This window comes from Lycium barbarum, chromosome 8 (genome assembly GCF_019175385.1).
Source record: "Lycium barbarum isolate Lr01 chromosome 8, ASM1917538v2, whole genome shotgun sequence".
Lineage (NCBI taxonomy): Eukaryota > Viridiplantae > Streptophyta > Magnoliopsida > Solanales > Solanaceae > Lycium > Lycium barbarum.
The window spans coordinates 123,762,479-123,781,028 of NC_083344.1; the positions used below are offsets into that span (position 1 = coordinate 123,762,479).

Consider the following 18,550-nt stretch of genomic DNA (forward strand, 5'->3'; position numbering starts at 1 on the left):
TCAAAAGTCTTTCATCTTTCTTAAATGTCGTGCCCAGTCAAATGGATTCAAATAAATTGAAACGGAGAGAGTAGAAAAGACATTTTATAATCATTTCATTTTACTGTATTATTTTTTAGCAGTCACAACTACCCACCATCATATAATTTTTTTAATACTTTATTGATAAATTATTAAAGATTAATTAGTACTATTTTTTTTAGATTTTATATGACACTATAGAAAGTAATTTTGAAAAAAAATACTATTTGCTTCCTGTAATAAATGAAAAAAATAAAAAATAAACCCAACCCAAAACCGTAAACCCGAAATAACCCCCCTATGCTCATAATTTTCTTTTTTGAAAAAAACAAAAAGAAGGAAAAAAGGAAGTTTTGAAAAAAAGAAACCTCCAGTCTGTATTTGTGAAGACAGAGTGTTTTCTCCGTCTACAAACTGAAATTCCCATTCTTGATCTATCAAAGAAGAAGAGGAAAATGAGCGTAATAGATATACTGACACGTGTAGACACAATATGTAAGAAATACGACAAGTACGACATCGACAAACAAAAAGATTCCAACATCTCCGGCGACGACGCTTTTGCTCGTCTCTACTCTTCAGTTGAATCCGACATCGAATCTGCTCTTCAGGTTTAAACAAAAGATTCTTTTTTGTTTGTGTCTGCGTTTTTAGGGTTTAATTGAGAATTTGAAACATCTTTACAGAAAGCCGAAACAGCTGTTAATCAGAAAAATAGAGCATCTGTTGTCGCGATCAATGCTGAGATTAAAAATAAAGATTCTTTTTTTTTTTTTTTTGTGTTTTAAAGTTTAATTGAGAATTTGAAAGATCTTTATTTGGGGTTACAGAAAGCTGAAACAGCTACTATTTACAAAAATAGAGCATCTGTTGTTGCGATCAATGCGGAGTTTTTTTTTTTTTTTTTTTTTTTTAAAAAAAGATTCACATTTTTAAAGATTTTTTTTTTGTTTTGGCGGTTACAGAAAGCGGAAACAGCAGCTAATGAGAAGAATAGAGCATCTGTTGTGGCGATCAATGCGGAGATTAGGAGAACTAAAGCTAAGTTACTTGAGGAAGTTCCGAAATTGCAGAGATTGGCTGTGAGGAAGGTGTGTGGTTTTTTTTTTTTTTACTTTGACTTTGATTTAGCTTATTTGTGTTTTGTAATTATGTTGAAATTAGCTGATGGGTTGTTTATTGTACTTGGATTTGTTTTATTCTTTTAAAATGTTCTGTTAGTCTTTAGCGGGGATGAGATCATACCAGCACTAATGCACCGGATCCCATCAGAACTCTGAAGTTAAGCGTGCTTGGGTGAGAGTAGTACCAGGGGTGATTCCCCAGGAAGTACTCGTGTTGCATCCCTCCTTCCTAGACCCCACTTGTGGGATTACACTGGGTATGTTGTTATTAGTCTTTAGTGGTTATGTTAATTTGGTTGATTGGTTCGGGATTTTGATGAAAAGCAAGATAAAGTACTGAGTTGGGAGGAGAGGAGGGTGTGTAAAAATTGTACTTTTGGATTTGTAAGTTATTGATATGTGGGTTTTACAAACCATAGGTGGTCATAAGTACGGAGAAAAGAGGAGCTTTGCATAGATTGATAATTAGGGGACAAGTAATCTATCTATGATGATAAATCCAAAAACTGTACTTTCGGATTTATTTTTTGCTTGATTTGGTTCTGTAATCATGTTGAAATTACCTGATGGGTTATATTGTACTTGGATTTTGTTGTGGTGTTTTTTTTAATCTGTTCTGTTAGTCTTTAGTGGCTGTGTTAATTTGGTTGATTTGCTCTGGAATTTGATGAAAAGCAATATGGAAAAGAGTTGGGGGGAGGCGTACGAGAAGTGTGTGTAAAGTTGTACCTTTGGATTTGTAAGTGAGTGATATGTGAGTTTTGAAAACTATAGGTGATCATAACTATGGAGAAATGAGGAGGGTTGCATAGATTGATAATTAGCAGAAAAGTAATTTACCTATGATGAACTCTAAGGATGTTGAATTGGTTGGAACGTGCCTACATAGATGTGTTTGAATAATGGGTAATGGATATATAGGATTGATATAGCCAATGTTGTCAGAGGCGCGCTTAAGCCCTGAAGCGAGGCTCAAAACATGTTGAGCACTTCGCCTCGCTTTATGTGCGCTTCAGTGTCATCATCAAGGCTCTAAGACATATTTTTCCTTGCCAATAAGCCTCTCTTGAAGAGGTGACACTAGATAATTGCTATTTCACTTTATTGTAATGTTTTTACAATTTCTTTGTCCATATATTTGTTATTCACGCTTATTATTATTAACAAAGAAATTGTAAAAACATTACAATAAAGTGAAATAGCAATTATCTAGTGTCACCTCTTACCTCTTCAAGAGAGGCTTATTGGCAAGGAAGTTTATATATATATGGGTCTTGCTAGCAGCTAACCTACTACATGAAGGTAGTAGGTTAGCAATGTACTCACTTTTTATTTCTCCAAAATGCCTTTTTTATTTTTTATCAAAGCATTAAAATTAGGGACGTTTCTATCATTTCATAGGGAAAACCCAATTCCTTTCTTTTTCCCACCCAAACTCCCGCCATCAAATTTCTGTGGTGAAAGCAGATCCATTAGATTTGGCTTCCAAAAGGTTTTGAAACTTTCTTCTCCATTTGATTTCCGGTGAACTCCACTACTCTAGTTTTTTTTTTCCCTTCTCTGCCTTTTTTTCCCCTTTTTCTTAGTATACAACTTCACCTTTTGGATGATAAATAGGTTGTTACAAATTACAATAAGTAGTGCTAGAAATTCACAATACTACTGTCATTCAGCGGAACTTCATAAGAATCACCACTATTGGCTTCAATTTCTGACTAGTAGTGAATCTCATGCCTAAACTGGTTGGGTTAGCAGAAAAAAGAAGCATCTTTTTGGAGAAAGATGGACTGTTTGGACAAAATATGTGAGAAGAGATCTGGTGGTATATTCTTTCCTGAAAGAGAATGATTTCGTGTAAATTTCTACGAGTGAAATATTTTTCTTTAGATGTGGAAGAAGGGAATAAGAAAGGCAAAATATCTTAATATGGTCTTTTTTGGAATTTTTATTTCCAATCCAGGGATATGTTGAGATTCAAGAGTATACAAAAAAAAAATTACAATTGGTCATGCAATTATCTTACTTAAGTCTTGAGGAAGAGAGATTATATCTATGAGAGCGCGCCCGAGAGAGAGAGAGAGAGCGTGAGAGAGATGAAGATGATGCTGCATTGGGCTGCTGGCTTGGCATTTGCAGCTTGAGAGACTTGAAATTCTAAGAACAATCTGAGAGAGGCCGTCAAGCTTATGAGAAAGAGTCAAAGGGAGTGGAAGAGTTTGAGACAAGATTGGAAATAGAGCACAAAGAAGTAAAGTTGAGTGTTTGAATAAGGGGAAACAAAAACCCAGTTACTCAAAAGAGACTCGGGAACTTTAATATTGAACAGCTGTAGTAGTTTCAAAAAAAATAAAAAATTGAACAGCCGTAGTAGTTTCAAAAAAAATAAAAAATTGAACAGCCGTAGTACAAAAGAAAAACTTTGGGGAAGAAAATAAATAGGGTCCTTTTTATTGCAAGGAAATTTATGAAAACTTAGAATCCACATTACTCTTATTTGACTAAGTGGCAGCCTAAGTTGCGCGGACTCTTCATTTTTGCTGCCGCACCCGTCTCAACGCAGTGCGGGTGTGGGATACGTCTCGGATACAGTCAACCAACTTCGGATACTTTGACCGGAGTCCATGGACAAATTTGGGGAAAAATTGAGATTTTGATTTCTCAAAATGATAGATAAAACAGAATTAAGACATGGGAAATGGCATACCTTCAATATTATAGTCCGTTTGTCTCATATTTGGTGCTTCATGTTTCAGACCAAACAGAGACAAGCAAGAATTCAAGGGGTTGTGTTCTGAGTTCTGACTTCTGGTAGACAGTAGCAGCGATTTGTAATGAGAATTGGTGGAAGGCCTTGAATGGCTTTCTTTTTCTCTTTTGAGGGGAAGAACCAGAGAGGCGAGAGCTTGAAAGAAGAAGTTGGGGTTGTTATAGCTCTATTTTTATAATTTGAATTTTCTTAGCCGAATCCCCGCACCCGTATCCATATCTGGATCCGCACCCTCGAATCTTAAAATTTAGATTTTGCCGTATCGGTTACCCGCACCCAAGTCCGAGCAACTTAGGCGGCAGGAAGAGACGAGATTGGTGAAATTAGCTAATAAATTTAGATAGCCAGTATGCCGTTTTTATCCTTTATTCAGAATGTTAAAATTTGTTCTTCTGATTCTTCAGAATAACTTGATCTATGAGATTGATGAATTATACCCTGAATATGTCCCCTTGGCAGTCAATTTCTTTTCTTGCTTATGTTTCCTGGGCCCTGGGGTAGATTGAAGCTACATAAACATTTGCATATACATTATATAGCTTCCAGGAGATTTTGTATTGTGACTTATAATCAATTGTTTTTCTGATTTCATGTTCGTGCTACTTAAAAGTAGCTGAAGATAATTAGGAAGGTACTGAGCAAAGTGACTTAAGTATGGGAGTGAGTGATAAAATGCCAAATCGCTGGATTAAGATGTACTGAACCAATGGTACTCCATCAGATTGAGGGATTAATAGTTTGAGAGCTTCCGTTTGTATATCCAGAAATAATTAGATAGATAGAGGTGAGGATACACCCCCTCCCAAAACAAACTAAGAAGCTTTTGATTGTATTTGATTATTTGACCAGAAAAGTTTGTGACTCATCTGGAGATGGTTGGGGTAGACATTACCAAAATGAGGTTGTGGATGCTGATGCTCTGGTGATCTAGCCTCATACATGTTTCTTAACCTAGTCATTGCAGCACATTTCCTTTGTAGAGTGCATAAGGACTCGGGTGAAAACTTGCATTATTCTACCTCTACTTATTAATGCTAGAGCATTTGTCTTTATGAGCCTGTGCTGCCTCAGTTGACTGGCGTGGCCGAGTTATTAACCTTAATCTGCAAAACTGGTGTTTGCAGCTTGCTTCATTTATATAGTATACAAGGACACAAGGGCAAAGACGGGCTAATGTAGCTCAGAATGCTTTGGTTGTTGACACTTTGAACTCTGTTCATCTTTAGTTACGTGATAACTAATATCTCTTTCAATCTTCACTACTTTGCTGCTCTCCCGCCTCACCAAAAGAGTAAATCTGTGTTTATACGGTAATCTGCGGTAGTAAATAGTTGCCTTGGTACTAAAACTCCCCCAATTTCAGGTCAAAGGTCTTTCGGGTGAAGAACTTGCTGCCCGTAATGATTTGGTTCTTGCACTGCCAGATAGAATAAATTCCATACCAGATGGCTCTGCAGCTCCACCCAAGCAATCTGGGGGATGGAGAGCTTCAGGTTCTCGCACGGAAATTAAATTTGATTCAGGTGATTGATAATTTCTGCCATTTGACTGATTTTCCTGTAAGTTGTTCTCTGCATGTGTATTCAGTGTTGTCAAGGGTGAAAAGCGCCCAAGGTCTGCTGGGGCTCTAAGCGTGCCACAATTAAAGCACGAGCTTCAGGAGAGAAAGACGCAATGAAGAAATAAATAGAAGTATTTATTTAGTGCAAGGAAATGTAATTACAAACACAAACCAAAAATAACTGAAAAAACTATATATTTATGTAGTAAAACATGTACATTAAGTTCAAAATCCAACTTAATCTTTTGTTTAGATGCAAAGATGCAGTTTTAAGTTTCTAATGCAGCTTAAGTGACTAGTTTTCCTATATTGAAGGTCTTATTCCTTTTCCTAAGAAGTAACATATTCACTCATAACATTTCTTTAACAATTAATGTATCTCTTTTTCAGTTATAATTATTGTTCAGTACCACCCTCTTCAAGATAGAGCCTATAGCCGATAAGGCGCACACCTGTGCTAAAGCGCTTTCTAAACGCGAACCACCTAGCCTGAGCTTCGCCTAGCTTAAGGGTTTTAATTGTGCCTAAAATGAGCCTTAACAACACAATTTATGATGAAATAAAAGTATCTTTTAATCCATCATCATTCTTGTAGGTTAGAGTTGATTATTAGATTACTTACAGAGTGTATTTGGATTACAGATGGACAATTTGACAACGAATATTTTCAACAAACCGAAGAGTCAAGTCAATTCAGGGGAGAGTATGAAATGCGGAAAATGAGACAGGCATGTGCTCTTTTGGGTAGTTTATCATGAAATTCTTTGAATGAGGCTTTTCCCCCCTTAATAGAGGTTATGTTTGCACTTCTTTGCTGCTTCCTGGACTATGTTTAAGATTTAGTTTGCACGTCACTCAGGACCAAGGTTTGGAGGTCATAGGAGAAGGCTTGGAAACTTTGAAAAACATGGCCGGCGATATGAACGAGGTTTGCTGCATTTATGGTTTCTATTTTTTATCATTCCAATTGACATAGGCACTAAAGATATCGTGCAATGCTTGCAGGAGTTGGATAGACAAGTTCCTCTGATGGATGAGATTGACACAAAGGTTGGTAACTTAACTGGTTTATGTAATACATGATATGGAAAGGGCAGCCCGGTGCACTAAGCTCCCGCTATGCGCGGGGTCCGGGGAAGGGCCGGACCACAAGGGTCTATTGTACGCATCTTTACCTTGCATTTCTGCAAGAGGCTGTTTTCACGGCTCGAACCCGTGACCTGCTGGTCACATGGCAGCAACTTTACCAGTTACGCCAAGGCTCCCCTTCTATACATGATATGGAAGGAATTACAGTTAATTGATATGGTTTGACTTCTCAATAGGTGGACAGGGCAACCTCGGACTTGAAGAATACCAACGTTAGGCTTAAGCATACTGTTAACCAGGTAAACTGAATTACCGCTGTCTTCAGCTGCCGTAAGTGATCTGCACACAAGGATTACTCATGAGCTTTGTTTGTCAAACTTTGGTTGTTTCCAGCTGAGATCTAGTCGGAACTTTTGCATCGACATCATTTTGTTGTGCATTATTCTTGGAATTGCAGCCTATTTGTACAAGTGAGTTTCCAGATCATGTCTTGTCCTTTTCTTTTTGTTTCATTATTTCATCTTATGTTGTCAGCACGTCATTTACATGTAATGTATTGATCCTTTTTCGTAGTTACTACTAGTATAAATATTCTAGCTAACTGGTGACTCTCATCAATTGCAGTGTCTTGAAGAAGTAAAACTCCGCTAAAGTCCTGTTGGATCGACTTGTATGTTGGCCTTCACGATCCGTTTAGTTTTTTCTGTGTGTGCATGTAAAACAAGTTAATATTGGTGATTAATTAAGCCTAGCATATTCTGCTTGCTTGTGTGTTTAACTTGTTCGAGATTGAGATGTAGTTATTGTTGTTTTCTATCTTGCTTGTGTGTTTAACTAGTTCGAGATTGAGATGTAGTTGTTGTTTATTTTCCAAGTAATGCCAATTGAACGAGATTGTCATTTTACTCTCTGCCTTCATGTTCTGTATATTTAAGTGTTCTACATTTTCAGCCATTTGGAAACTTTCGGGAAGAAGTCTTTGAAATATTTTATTGGAAAAGTACTGTGTATATGTCTCGACTTTTTGAAGACTTGATCAATGCATTTGATAGAATTTGAAAACATATTTTTCCCATATATTTAAGTACATCTATTAGTTAATTTTCCAAATTTTTACTTAAAATTTATAAAAAGAAATCAGCGACATACCTAATGTAATCTCATAAGTGAGTTTTAGTAAGGTAGAGCGTATGCAGACCTTATACCTTAGGAGGTAGAGAGCCTATCCGATAGACCCTCGGTGCAAGGAGAAAAAAACATTTCAAAGTCGGCTGGAAAAAGAAATAACGGAAGTGAAGAAGCCATGATAAAATACTACGAAAAGCTTGGCAACACATTTTGAAAAAGGAACAATAACTACAAAAAAATAGTGCAACAATCAAAGTATAAGAAATAATATATTGTAACAACAATTAAAAGAGCAGAAACTACAAAAAAAAATGCGACAATCAAAGTATAAGAAATAATAGATGGTAATAGCAATCAAAAGACACGAAATTACAGAGTAATATTACAATCCGAGGCAGAGATTTATATACAAAGTTAAAATTATTTTTTATGAATATATAGTAGATGTGGAACCCCGTTGATTTATTCTTGTGTTTAATTCTTTATATTTTAGAAATTCCCTAGTAAAAATTCTGGCTCCGCTCCGCCACTGATTATGACTATTAGTGTGGAAGGATAAGGGAGACAACGATCTATTACTGACTAACCTTCTACCCTTATCCATATCTTCCATGACTTAAAGGTCATGTTCTCGAAAAACTGAAATTGCGTCATATCATGTCTAAATAATTTTATAAAAAGAAATATGTTGAAATAATTCAGAGCAACTTTTTTCGAGAGAGAATTACGTTTAAAAAGATTGGAGGATCGTGAATAAAAAAGTTAGCTAAAGTTTTACAAAGGCTTAATGCATGTGCAGCCCCCTAAACTTGTTCTTTTTTCCATTTTGGCACCTCAACTAAGTGTTGTTCTCATTGAATCTCTAAACTTGGCATCAAGTGTGTCAATCAAACACAATCTAACTTACATAACATATATGGTGAGTTTCATTTTCTTTAGCCTTGCGCGTGAACATCAATCGCATCATACGTGGAAAATTCAATCAATTAAAACTCTCCACGCATTTTAATTATACACATCATTAAAATATGTGTATAACGATCTTTTTTCAAGAGCCAAGCAATTCAGCCAATCGGAAATTGAAGATCAGCCTTTTGAGATTGATTTTGAAGTTTTTTGGGATTCTGGAATAACATAATAGGATGGTGTTGCTTAATATTTTGGCTTCTTATTTTCTAGTTTTGGTTTCTTATTTTTCAGTTTTCAGTTTTAGTTTCCAATTTTGTAATTTGATTAGTTTAAGTGGTGGTTCTTCACTTGTATAATACAGTAGCACACTTCTTCTTATCTGATGTGTATAACTAAAATGGGTGCGGCATTTTAATTGGTTAAATTTTCCACGTAGGATGCGATTGACATTCAATGTAAGTTGGATTGTGTTTGATAGACACAGTTGAGGCCAAGTTCAGGGGTTCAATAGGAACAAAACTTAGTTGAGGTGTCAAAATGGAAAAAAGGATACGTATAAGGGGCTGCATATATGTAATCCTGGGCTAAAAGGTATTCATTTATTATCCAACAATACAACAAGCCCGTCTAGCTCAGTTGGTAGAGCGCAAGGCTCTTAACCTTGTGGTCGTGGGTTCTCGAGCCCCACGGTGGGCGTTTTTGATATTTTTGTACTTTTCTCTTTTAGCTAAAGAATACAATAGATGAAAACTATCTATATAAATTTTTAATATTATTATTCTACTTATTATTAAGGATAATTTCAAGGACACTCATTTACATTTGGCTTCATAAAACTAAATTTTGTTTTTTGATAATTGCGGAGAACAATTTTATTTTACATTTTGCATGTATGCAAAAAAATGCAATCAAGATAAAAGATCCGTTAATGAAGCTACATTCTTGCTAATTGCTGATAGTTATTTGAGGTGGATGTTGGTTTTTCCATATTCTATGAGACACATCATATCATTCACTTTGTGATTCAAATAATGTCTTAATATATACTTTGTATATATCAAAACTAGGAGAAATTTATTTTACATAATAAATGAAACATTCTAACAACAGTGTGACCCTTATGTGATGCTTTAAGGATAAAATACTGAAAATTAACCAAGGAGAAGAGAAGCCCACATGGTTAGAAGTTATAAGAAAGTCCAATTTAATTATAAATAATAGAGTAACTGAAAAATTGGCATGGTGTAATTTTTTTGAAATAATTTGTTGAACTAGACCCATTAACACCCCTAGTACTCAGCGTGCAAATAATGTTAAAGTATAAAATTTCAAATTTAAAAGATTATCATGCTAAAACATATTCGATAATGTTTGTTACGTCGGGCTAAGTCACTCTTAACATGATATATACATTCAACCCTATAACACTGATTGCTTTAGGTTGATTTATATGTTTTTTCGAAAAGACTTCACATCATAAACATATCTTTATAATTTTATAAGAAAAATTAATCAATTTTCAATGTAAAACTTTGCTTGCATATCCATTACGTTTACTACAAACATATTTTAAATCTTTTTCTTGGAGCTTAAAACTCATGAAATTTGCTTTTATGAAATCTAACTTCGAAATTTATCTTATTTTAACTTCTTCTTTTCTTATAAATGCAATCTTTTCTTTTTCGAGGTACAAATGAAATCTACAAATGTATTCTATATATGGTAGCATTGGATCCCATAGATTGTATAGCAAGACAGCCCATGTGTTGGTTAGTCCCATAAAACAACGGAGATGTTTTCCTTCTGGGGAACGTGCCTTGTGTTTGGTCACTGTTTTATGTAATTGAAAAAGCCATCTGCCTTTTTCCAAAAAAAAAAAAAAAAAAAAAACACCATGGATTAATTATGGAAAACACGAAACGAAAAGAAAAAAGAACTTATCGATTAATTACTCTTTCAGATCTCGATTTGGAGAGTTCAAATATAATGGAGTTTGTGCAAAACTATTCCAGATTTAATTATTTTTGTCATCAAATTTACTTTGCAAGAATTAAACTTTAAAAAGAAGAAGGTTTTGAGCCATTCTAATCCCAGATGGTGGCCAAATTCGGAATTTTGAGGAATAATCTATGATTTTTTGAAGGAAAAAAAGGAGTATTATCTTCAAGTTTCAACTTAAAATAATACTTGCAATAGATTTTTTTAACTAGGAAAAAAAAAATCTTGAACAACAAATTAAACCACATCTAGTTATACTGAGGATACAAGAAGTTATAAAACATTAGTATAATATAAGACGATACCTTAATCAAATGACAAATCTCGTCCCCAAACAATGATTATTACTACAATATAAGATTTTGCGTGCATAGGGGAGTGAAGAAAGGAATCTATGCGAAGTAATATTCGTACGTGGTCGGATATTATAATCAAATCTCATCCCATGCACACACTACCATATCCTTAATCATAGGTCTCAGTCCGAGTCTCGAAAATAAAAAAAAATCGTGCTATGAAGAGCTTCATCCTTCAATGGACTTTAAGTGACGCGAATTCGAATTAGTCAGAGTCCCAAATCAGGGAGGAAATCAGTAATCTCATCCTCCCGTAGCCCCAAGTCGATAATCAGCTTAATTACTAACTTACATAAATATACAAGGGGAATTTTGGGAACATATTGTAACACCCCGTACCTTTAACGAAAGTTTTGATCACGATCCTAGACTTAGAAAATCAGATAAAGAATGTGGGAATTGAAATTTTCCTTTTCAGTTGTGATATGGTGGTTTACGCCCATGAACAGTGGTCGTATTCCAATTTACGCCCATGAACAGTGATCGTAAACTGAAACCAAGAATTTCTGAACATTCTGGAATTTGACATTTTGAGGTCATATGGTTAAATACGGACCGTATTCCACTTTACGGCCCGTATTTCAAAACGTATTTGGAATTTGGGAAAACTTCCTTGATGAAAGTTGTAGAACTTTGAAATACCTTTCCAACGGTATCCTACGGGGGTCAAACGGACATCTGTGCAAAGAGTTATGGTCATTTTACTGAAGAGACGCAGTGCAGTCCGTATTGCAAAATACGACCCGTAAACTCAAAATACGACCCGTAAACTGAAATACGGCCAGTATTTTGCTGGACGTAAATTGCAATTTTCCAGAACACTATATATTCGTCCATATCAGTTCAACTCATTATTTTTCACTCCCTCAAACCCTAGAACGACTTCCTACTCTCCTCCAACATCAAGAACACCAAGGCAAGTCCATTCTAATTATTCCAACTCAATTCTAACATATATCCTTGTAATGTAAACAAGAAATCATCATTCCTAATCTAGGGTTTTCAAGAAAACCCATCTCAAGATTCAAGAATCAAGATTTAGGAAATCTTCTCCAAAATTCAAGTCTTTAATTCAAGTTTTGGAGCAATTAAGGTATGTAGAACTTCCATCCACATGAGGGAATCTCTATGTTCTTCCCCATGCTTCGTTTCCTTGATATCCATGAAGTTCTAATCTTAGGGCATTAAACCCAACATATTGGTAGCCCGTATTTAAGTATTTATGTACATGAATTTTGTATCTATATTCGTTGTTGTATTCCTAATCTTCCATTACGGTTATTAGGAGCCCTAGCTTAATCCATGAATCATGAATTCTTCCTCATGTGTTCTCATCATGTTCATATGAAACTTTATGATTTTATTTTGCAAGTTACAAGCATGTTTTCAAATCAATTACAAATATATGATTATGAACTATTGTATTACTCATAAATCAAGAACATGTTTACAAGCTATTTCATGAAACTATGTTTACAAGTTATTTCGTGAAATCATGATTACAAGACAAGTACAAGTTAATTCACGAAAGTCATGGGCTTCTTAGCCAACTATATTATGTTCATGTTTTTGGGAGTTGCACGAATTACCGAGAAGGCTCAGATAGCCTAAAACTATGTAGCCACCATAGGACAAGGATCGCTCCGCCCAGTTAGGACGATACCTTAATTTTACACTGAATGGATCTATCAGGCATGTTACCACCTTATACCCTGGCAAGGTATAAGGGCTCTGCTGGTCCGGCGAGGTACCAGACTCCACGTATCCACGTGGTGATATCATGTGTCGGTTTATGAAATGCTCTCCCTACTTATCATGTTTTTACTTATGTTATATATATACGTATGTACACATGCTCATGTTCATGTCCAGGTTTTCAGTTTCAGTTCTTATCATGTTACTCCATGTCTCATGTTGTTTCTTTCAGTTACTTTACATACCAATACATTCAATGTGCTGACGTCCCCTTTTATTGCCCGGGGGCCTGCATTTCACGATGCAGGTACGGATTTACAGGACGACGCTTCTGCTCATTAGGATTTGCACGTACCATCTTATTGGTGAGCCCCATCTCATTCGGGGTTTAGACATTGTATTTCTTTATTTAGTTTTGCATCTAAAGGTATGCTGGGGGCCTTGTCCCAGTAAATATGTTTTCCAGTCAGACTCATGATAGAGGTTTCATAGACTAGACAAGTCAGTTATGTCATGTCAGACATTTGGAGTCGTATAGCCAATTTGGCTCACTCATGTTTAAACAAGTATTCTATTAAGTATTATGACTTACCATGTTTTATAAAGGCTCATCATGCATTCACGTTATATTCCGTTTATGTTATGTATCATGATGATTCAGCAGGCCATGTGGTTCGCTCGGTCACATGCAGTCAGGCACCGAGTGTCGTGTTACGTCCAGGCCATGGTTCGGGGCGTGACACATATATCCCTACGTGTAATGATACGTTAATTAGAGTTTAAGTCATCTACACAGTTAATATAAAGAACTTTTATGCAATCAGATCACTGGTGGAAAACATGTTCTCTTTGAAACATTGGAAACTTTCTAATTTTTCCGTATGAAAGTACTACCCACTAATTCAATCAAAATATCTGTGGGACTGAACCTTTTTTAGTGGAAAAATAATGATTTTTTAGTAGTGAAATATTTTTGTGTAAACATCAAATGCTATATCTAGAGGAAGAAAGAATAATTCAGTTTGCAGTAGGATCCGAGTGCATGGAGCCAAAAGCTAGCTAGCAGTTGAATTATGTATTGTATATTGTGAGCTCATCATAATACCATATTGTGTAATAATGTCAACTACGCTCCTTATTTTAATAGTGGATTATGCTAGTGCAAGGACCACTTTAATTGAGCTGCATGCAATTGTTTTATAATGGTGAAACAAAGGATTGAAGAGAAAATGAACTCCCATCAAAGATTGCAGTGGAATGATAAGTATATCGTCTTCTCGGTCTTAATCAATTGTATTGTCTTGGGTTCAATTTGAGCCCTGAGAAAGGAATTACCTTTTGTAGAGAGCATTTTATCAAAATTAGTTTAATGTCAAAATAAACACAGTACACCGAGTAGGAAACAAAAAATTAACGGATAATTTGAACTAGGAAAATGCAATATATTGGTAAGTTGCAATTCTTCTCATGTGAATATGATGAAAAAAATACATTTTAAAAAATATATCGATTAAAATTCATATAATTTGAATCTCGAGAAGCAAAAAATATCATATAAATTGAGATGGAGGGTGTATGAGTTAATTAAATGTTGCAACCACAGGAGAGTTTGAAAAAATGGAGTGCAAGTTATTCCTTGCAATCCATTATTTCTTCGAAGTTCAAACTGTTCTATCAATATATTAGAGCACATTTCTCAAAGGCCATGATGGGTACTAGACTACGTACTGTAGTAGAATTAGGTTTTTGTATTTGCTTGACTAATTTTCAAAGGTACAACTACAAGAATCACAACATGATTGACGAAATAGGATGCGACAAACGTCTTAAATCAAATCATTTCAACAAAATAAAATAAAATTGGAGACTAGTCATGTAATATCTGTCACGTCCAGCGAAAAGGAAGAATTAAAAGATTGAAAATGTGCATTAAAATTAGTGCTGCTTGAATTTTTGGGACGAGCTATGGGCCATACATAATATTTTGCTAAATCTAATTCAATCATGCGAGTATATAAAACACCCAACTATTTGATGTCACAGTTATTTATTTCAAATCTGGTATAATTCTGCAGTTAGAAAAGATGATGAACTTGCCAACCAGGAAGCCAGAAAAAGCGAGTGCTGACAAATTTAAAAGAAGTTGTTATTTTCAAAAGTGCTATCATATATAAAATGAAATTGTTTTCTGAAAATGATAGCTAACAAATTTGACTGTTTTTTGTGATTATTTCTTTCTTGTAAAAAATGTGTATATGAACTTAAAATTTCTTCACATGTTCCTCTCGTACGTGTTCCAACTTTATGTCGTCCAGCTAATGAAAAATTGCCTTTCAATAGTCTATCGTAACCATCGACAACCCAATCGACGTCTACCATAGGCTTGGCGAGTTGCCTTTCTAGATTTTCTGAAGGTAATGCTAGGCCTTTGAAAACATTATATAGAGCTATATATGGTGTCTAAACTTTTTTCGCTTTATATTCAGATTATCAAGTAATTAGAGCGAAGAAAAATAAAAAGATACATAGTTTTTTAGTTTATCCATCCAGTGTCGAAACTAATGTCAGATTAATTTAAATTCGTGCCACGTATAATCCATACTGGAAGAAGTGCTCCCTGCTAAAGAAAATTAATTTTCAAAGTTCAGATCCAAAACCTCTTTAGGGAACTATTTTGTGATATGAAAATTAAAGCACAGGATTCTAAAAGCATGCACTTATGTATCAACAATATTTTCTCTTTATACGCTTTAATTTGTTTCACAGTTATATACTATTGGTATATAATTATTACTCGATTTGTTGAGTCCTCACATAGATGGTGAGTGTTTATTTGGTCTCTTTGTCTGATTTTAGGTAATTCTTACCTCATGAGCTAACTTTTAAGGTTGAGTTAGACTTGTTAGCGCGGAAACGAAAAAAAATATATAGTAATTAACGTGGTTCGGATAGATGTGATCCTAGTCCACGGAGAACGACTGACACGTTTATTAATATCAAGGGAGAAAGTAAGTTACAAGATTGAATACTCTTAGGTTTTATATTCTGACCTACTTAATAAATCCTAGCTAGCATGTATTTATACTACTAGGTTTAATCCTTTCCTAGAAAGGATCTAAATCCCAATAACACTCGAAAAATCAACAAAGAAAAAAAAAATCCTTTTATTTCTTTCCTCTTTTGAGGTAGGAATTGGCTTTAATATCTTCTCAACTTCACAATCTCCACCTTAAGATGAATTTCGAGCTTCCATATGAGTGTCATTCAGTCCAGTGTCTCTAAGCCTACGTGAGCTAACTCCGTGTAGGAAACAAGAGACACTAACCGAAACCTTGTACATTTTAGTAGCTCTACCTTGCCCTACCGTTCTCCATCCTGACGCATCAGTTGATGCGAACTCCTGCCAAATTCATACAATGACTGAACTTGACTAGAGGAACCACCTTGGTCAACATATCCGCTACGTTGTCCTTTTTGTCAACCTTCAAGACCTTAACTATGCCTTGTTCAACAACATCACGAATAAAATGGAATCTGATATCAATGTCTTTGGTGCGATCATGAAATTTTTGATTTTTTATCAAGTGAATAGCACTTTGGCTATCACATTTTAAAGTTGGTTCATGTTGAACCCTACTCAATTCTGACACCAAACCTTTCAACCATATAGTCTCCTTTACTGCTTCTGCTGTTGCCATATATTCAGCTTCTGTTGTGGACAAAGCAACTATAGACTGGAGAGTTGCCTTCCAACTTATGGCACTACCTACAAAAGTAAAGATATAGCCTGTTGTTGATCTCCTTCTATCAAGAACACCTGCAAAATCAGAATCCATATAACCAAGGGTCGAGAAGCCTTCATTTCTCATCCCATAAAAAGTTAGACCAACATTCGAAGAACCTTTAAGATATCTCAATATTCGCTTAATTGCTTCCCAATGCATCTTACCCAGATTAGACATGAATCTACTTACCACACTCACTGCTTGAGCAATATCAGGCCGAGTGCAAACCATAGGATACATAATGCTACCAACTGCACTAGAATAAGGAAATTTTGACATGTACTCCACCTCTTCCTTTCATTGCGGTGCCATCAAAGAAGAAAGTCTGAAATGTTGTGCTAACGGTAAAGTAACGGGTTTACATTTATTCATGCCAAACCTCTGAACTACCTTCTCAATATACTTTTTCTGTGAGAGATGTACCTCACCGTTCTTCCTATGAATCTTCATTCCAAGGATTTCTTTGATTCACCTAAATTCTTCATGTCAAACTCCTTACTTAGCAGTTTCTTCAAATCATTTATCTTTGTCATACTATTAGCAGCAATAAGCATATCATCAACATATAACAGTAAATAAATATTTGAATTACCAGATATCGTTATGTGATACATGCAGCTATCAAATGCACTTCTCGAGAAACCTTTAGTAATCATGAACACATCAAATCTTGTGCACCACTATCGTGGTGACTGTTTCAAACCATACAAAAATTTCTTCAATTGACAAACCCGTTCTTCTTTTCCTTCAATAAGGAAACTCTCGGGCTGATTCATGAAGATCACCTCTTCAAGTTCACCATATAAGAATGCAGTCTTGACATCAAGTTGATGAAGCTTCAAGTCATAATGGGTAACCAAAGTTAGTGACAAACGAATTGAGCTATGCTTCACAACTGGTGAGAAAATCTCATTGTAGTCGATTCCCTCCTTCTAACAAAATCCCTTAGCAACTAATCTCGCTTTGTATCTAGCATCTTCTACACCCGAATGCTATCCTTTTTTATGAAGACCAATTTGCAACCAACAGTTCTCTTTCCCTTTGGTAGACTCACCAAATGCTATGTCTGGTTCTTGTGCAGAGACTCCATCTCTTCGGTCATGGATAAACGCCATTAATCAGCTTCACCACACATAGTAGCTTCTGTATAGCTTGAGGGTTGCAGATCCTTTATTTCCTCCTCGGTAGTAGCTAATGCATAGGCCATAAGATTAGTTTGCGAAGGCTGAGGATAATATTTTGGATTAGGCATCGGAGTTCGTTTGTCCCTTCCAGTAGCTATACTGTAAGGTTCACCTTCAGGCACTGCTGTGTGAGCTTTTTTCATTATCTGACTCCACTTGAGTCACTTGATCCTCCTGCTCGGTGAGATTCATATTTTCCTCTACCATTTTTGTTGTAAGAACTTTATGTCCTACAAACTCAATAAAAGTCTTTCCAGGATTAAGCACAGAGGCCTCATCAAAAGTAACATCTCTACTGATTACAGACTTAAGAGGATCTAAACTCCATATTCTATATCCTTTTACCCCTTCAGCATATCCCATAAATAAACCTTTTCGAGTTGTAGGTTCTAGTTTTCCATCACTTACATGATAATATGCGGGACATCCAAAGATTCTTAATTATGAGTAATCAGTCGGTTTACCTGACCATACCTCATTTGGAGTTTTGAAGTCAATCGCCGATGCTGGAGAACGATTAACAACATAACAAGCAATATTTAGTGCTTCCGCCCAGAATTTCTTAGGCACCTTGGCATTAGAGCATACATCGTGCTTTCTCAAGAAAAGTGCGGTTCATCCTTTCAGCTACTCCATTCTGTTGTGGTGTATGCCTAACAGTTCTATGTCTCAATACACCATGAATCTTGTAGAAATTATCAAACTCTTCATTGCAAAACTCCAAGCCATTATCTGTTCGAAGACACTTAATCTTTCTACCACGTTGATTTTCAATTTATGTCTTCCAATTTTTGAAATTCTCAAAGACATCACTTTTAGCCTTTAAGAAGTATACCGAAACCTTGTGTGAAAAATCATCAATGAAAGTAAGAAGATACCTCGTTCTACCCTTGGATGGAACCTGAGATGGACCCCATAAATCTGAATGAATGT

General features: G+C 35.5%; 1 protein-coding gene, 1 non-coding gene and 1 pseudogene across 2 annotated transcripts; all 3 read left to right on the top strand.

Moving 5' to 3' along the window:
* The first annotated feature begins 346 nt into the window (after positions 1-346).
* Positions 347-7,467, top strand: LOC132607102 (syntaxin-71-like). Its single transcript, XM_060320921.1, has 9 exons — positions 347-632; positions 987-1,112; positions 5,276-5,435; positions 6,116-6,201; positions 6,333-6,401; positions 6,479-6,523; positions 6,799-6,861; positions 6,956-7,032; positions 7,187-7,467. Exons 1-9 carry the CDS (start codon positions 477-479, stop codon positions 7,200-7,202), a joined length of 798 nt encoding a protein of 265 aa, XP_060176904.1. The 5' UTR covers positions 347-476; the 3' UTR covers positions 7,203-7,467.
* LOC132608390 (5S ribosomal RNA) lies at positions 1,253-1,368 on the top strand (annotated as a pseudogene).
* A 1,753-nt stretch (positions 7,468-9,220) lies between the features above and the next one.
* Positions 9,221-9,295, top strand: TRNAK-CUU (transfer RNA lysine (anticodon CUU)). Its single transcript has one exon. It is a non-coding gene; the product is annotated as a tRNA-Lys (tRNA).
* Positions 9,296-18,550: the final 9,255 nt, after the last annotated feature.

Excerpts from the sequence above, each read along its gene's own strand:
- LOC132607102 (XM_060320921.1), top strand. The coding sequence starts at position 477 with ATGAGCGTAATAGATATACTGACACGTGTAGACACAATATGTAAGAAA. Across the intron at positions 1,113-5,275 it reads AGAGATTGGCTGTGAGGAAG|GTCAAAGGTCTTTCGGGTGA; the intron begins GTGTGTGGTTTT and ends CCCCAATTTCAG. Across the intron at positions 6,402-6,478 it reads TGGCCGGCGATATGAACGAG|GAGTTGGATAGACAAGTTCC; the intron begins GTTTGCTGCATT and ends CAATGCTTGCAG.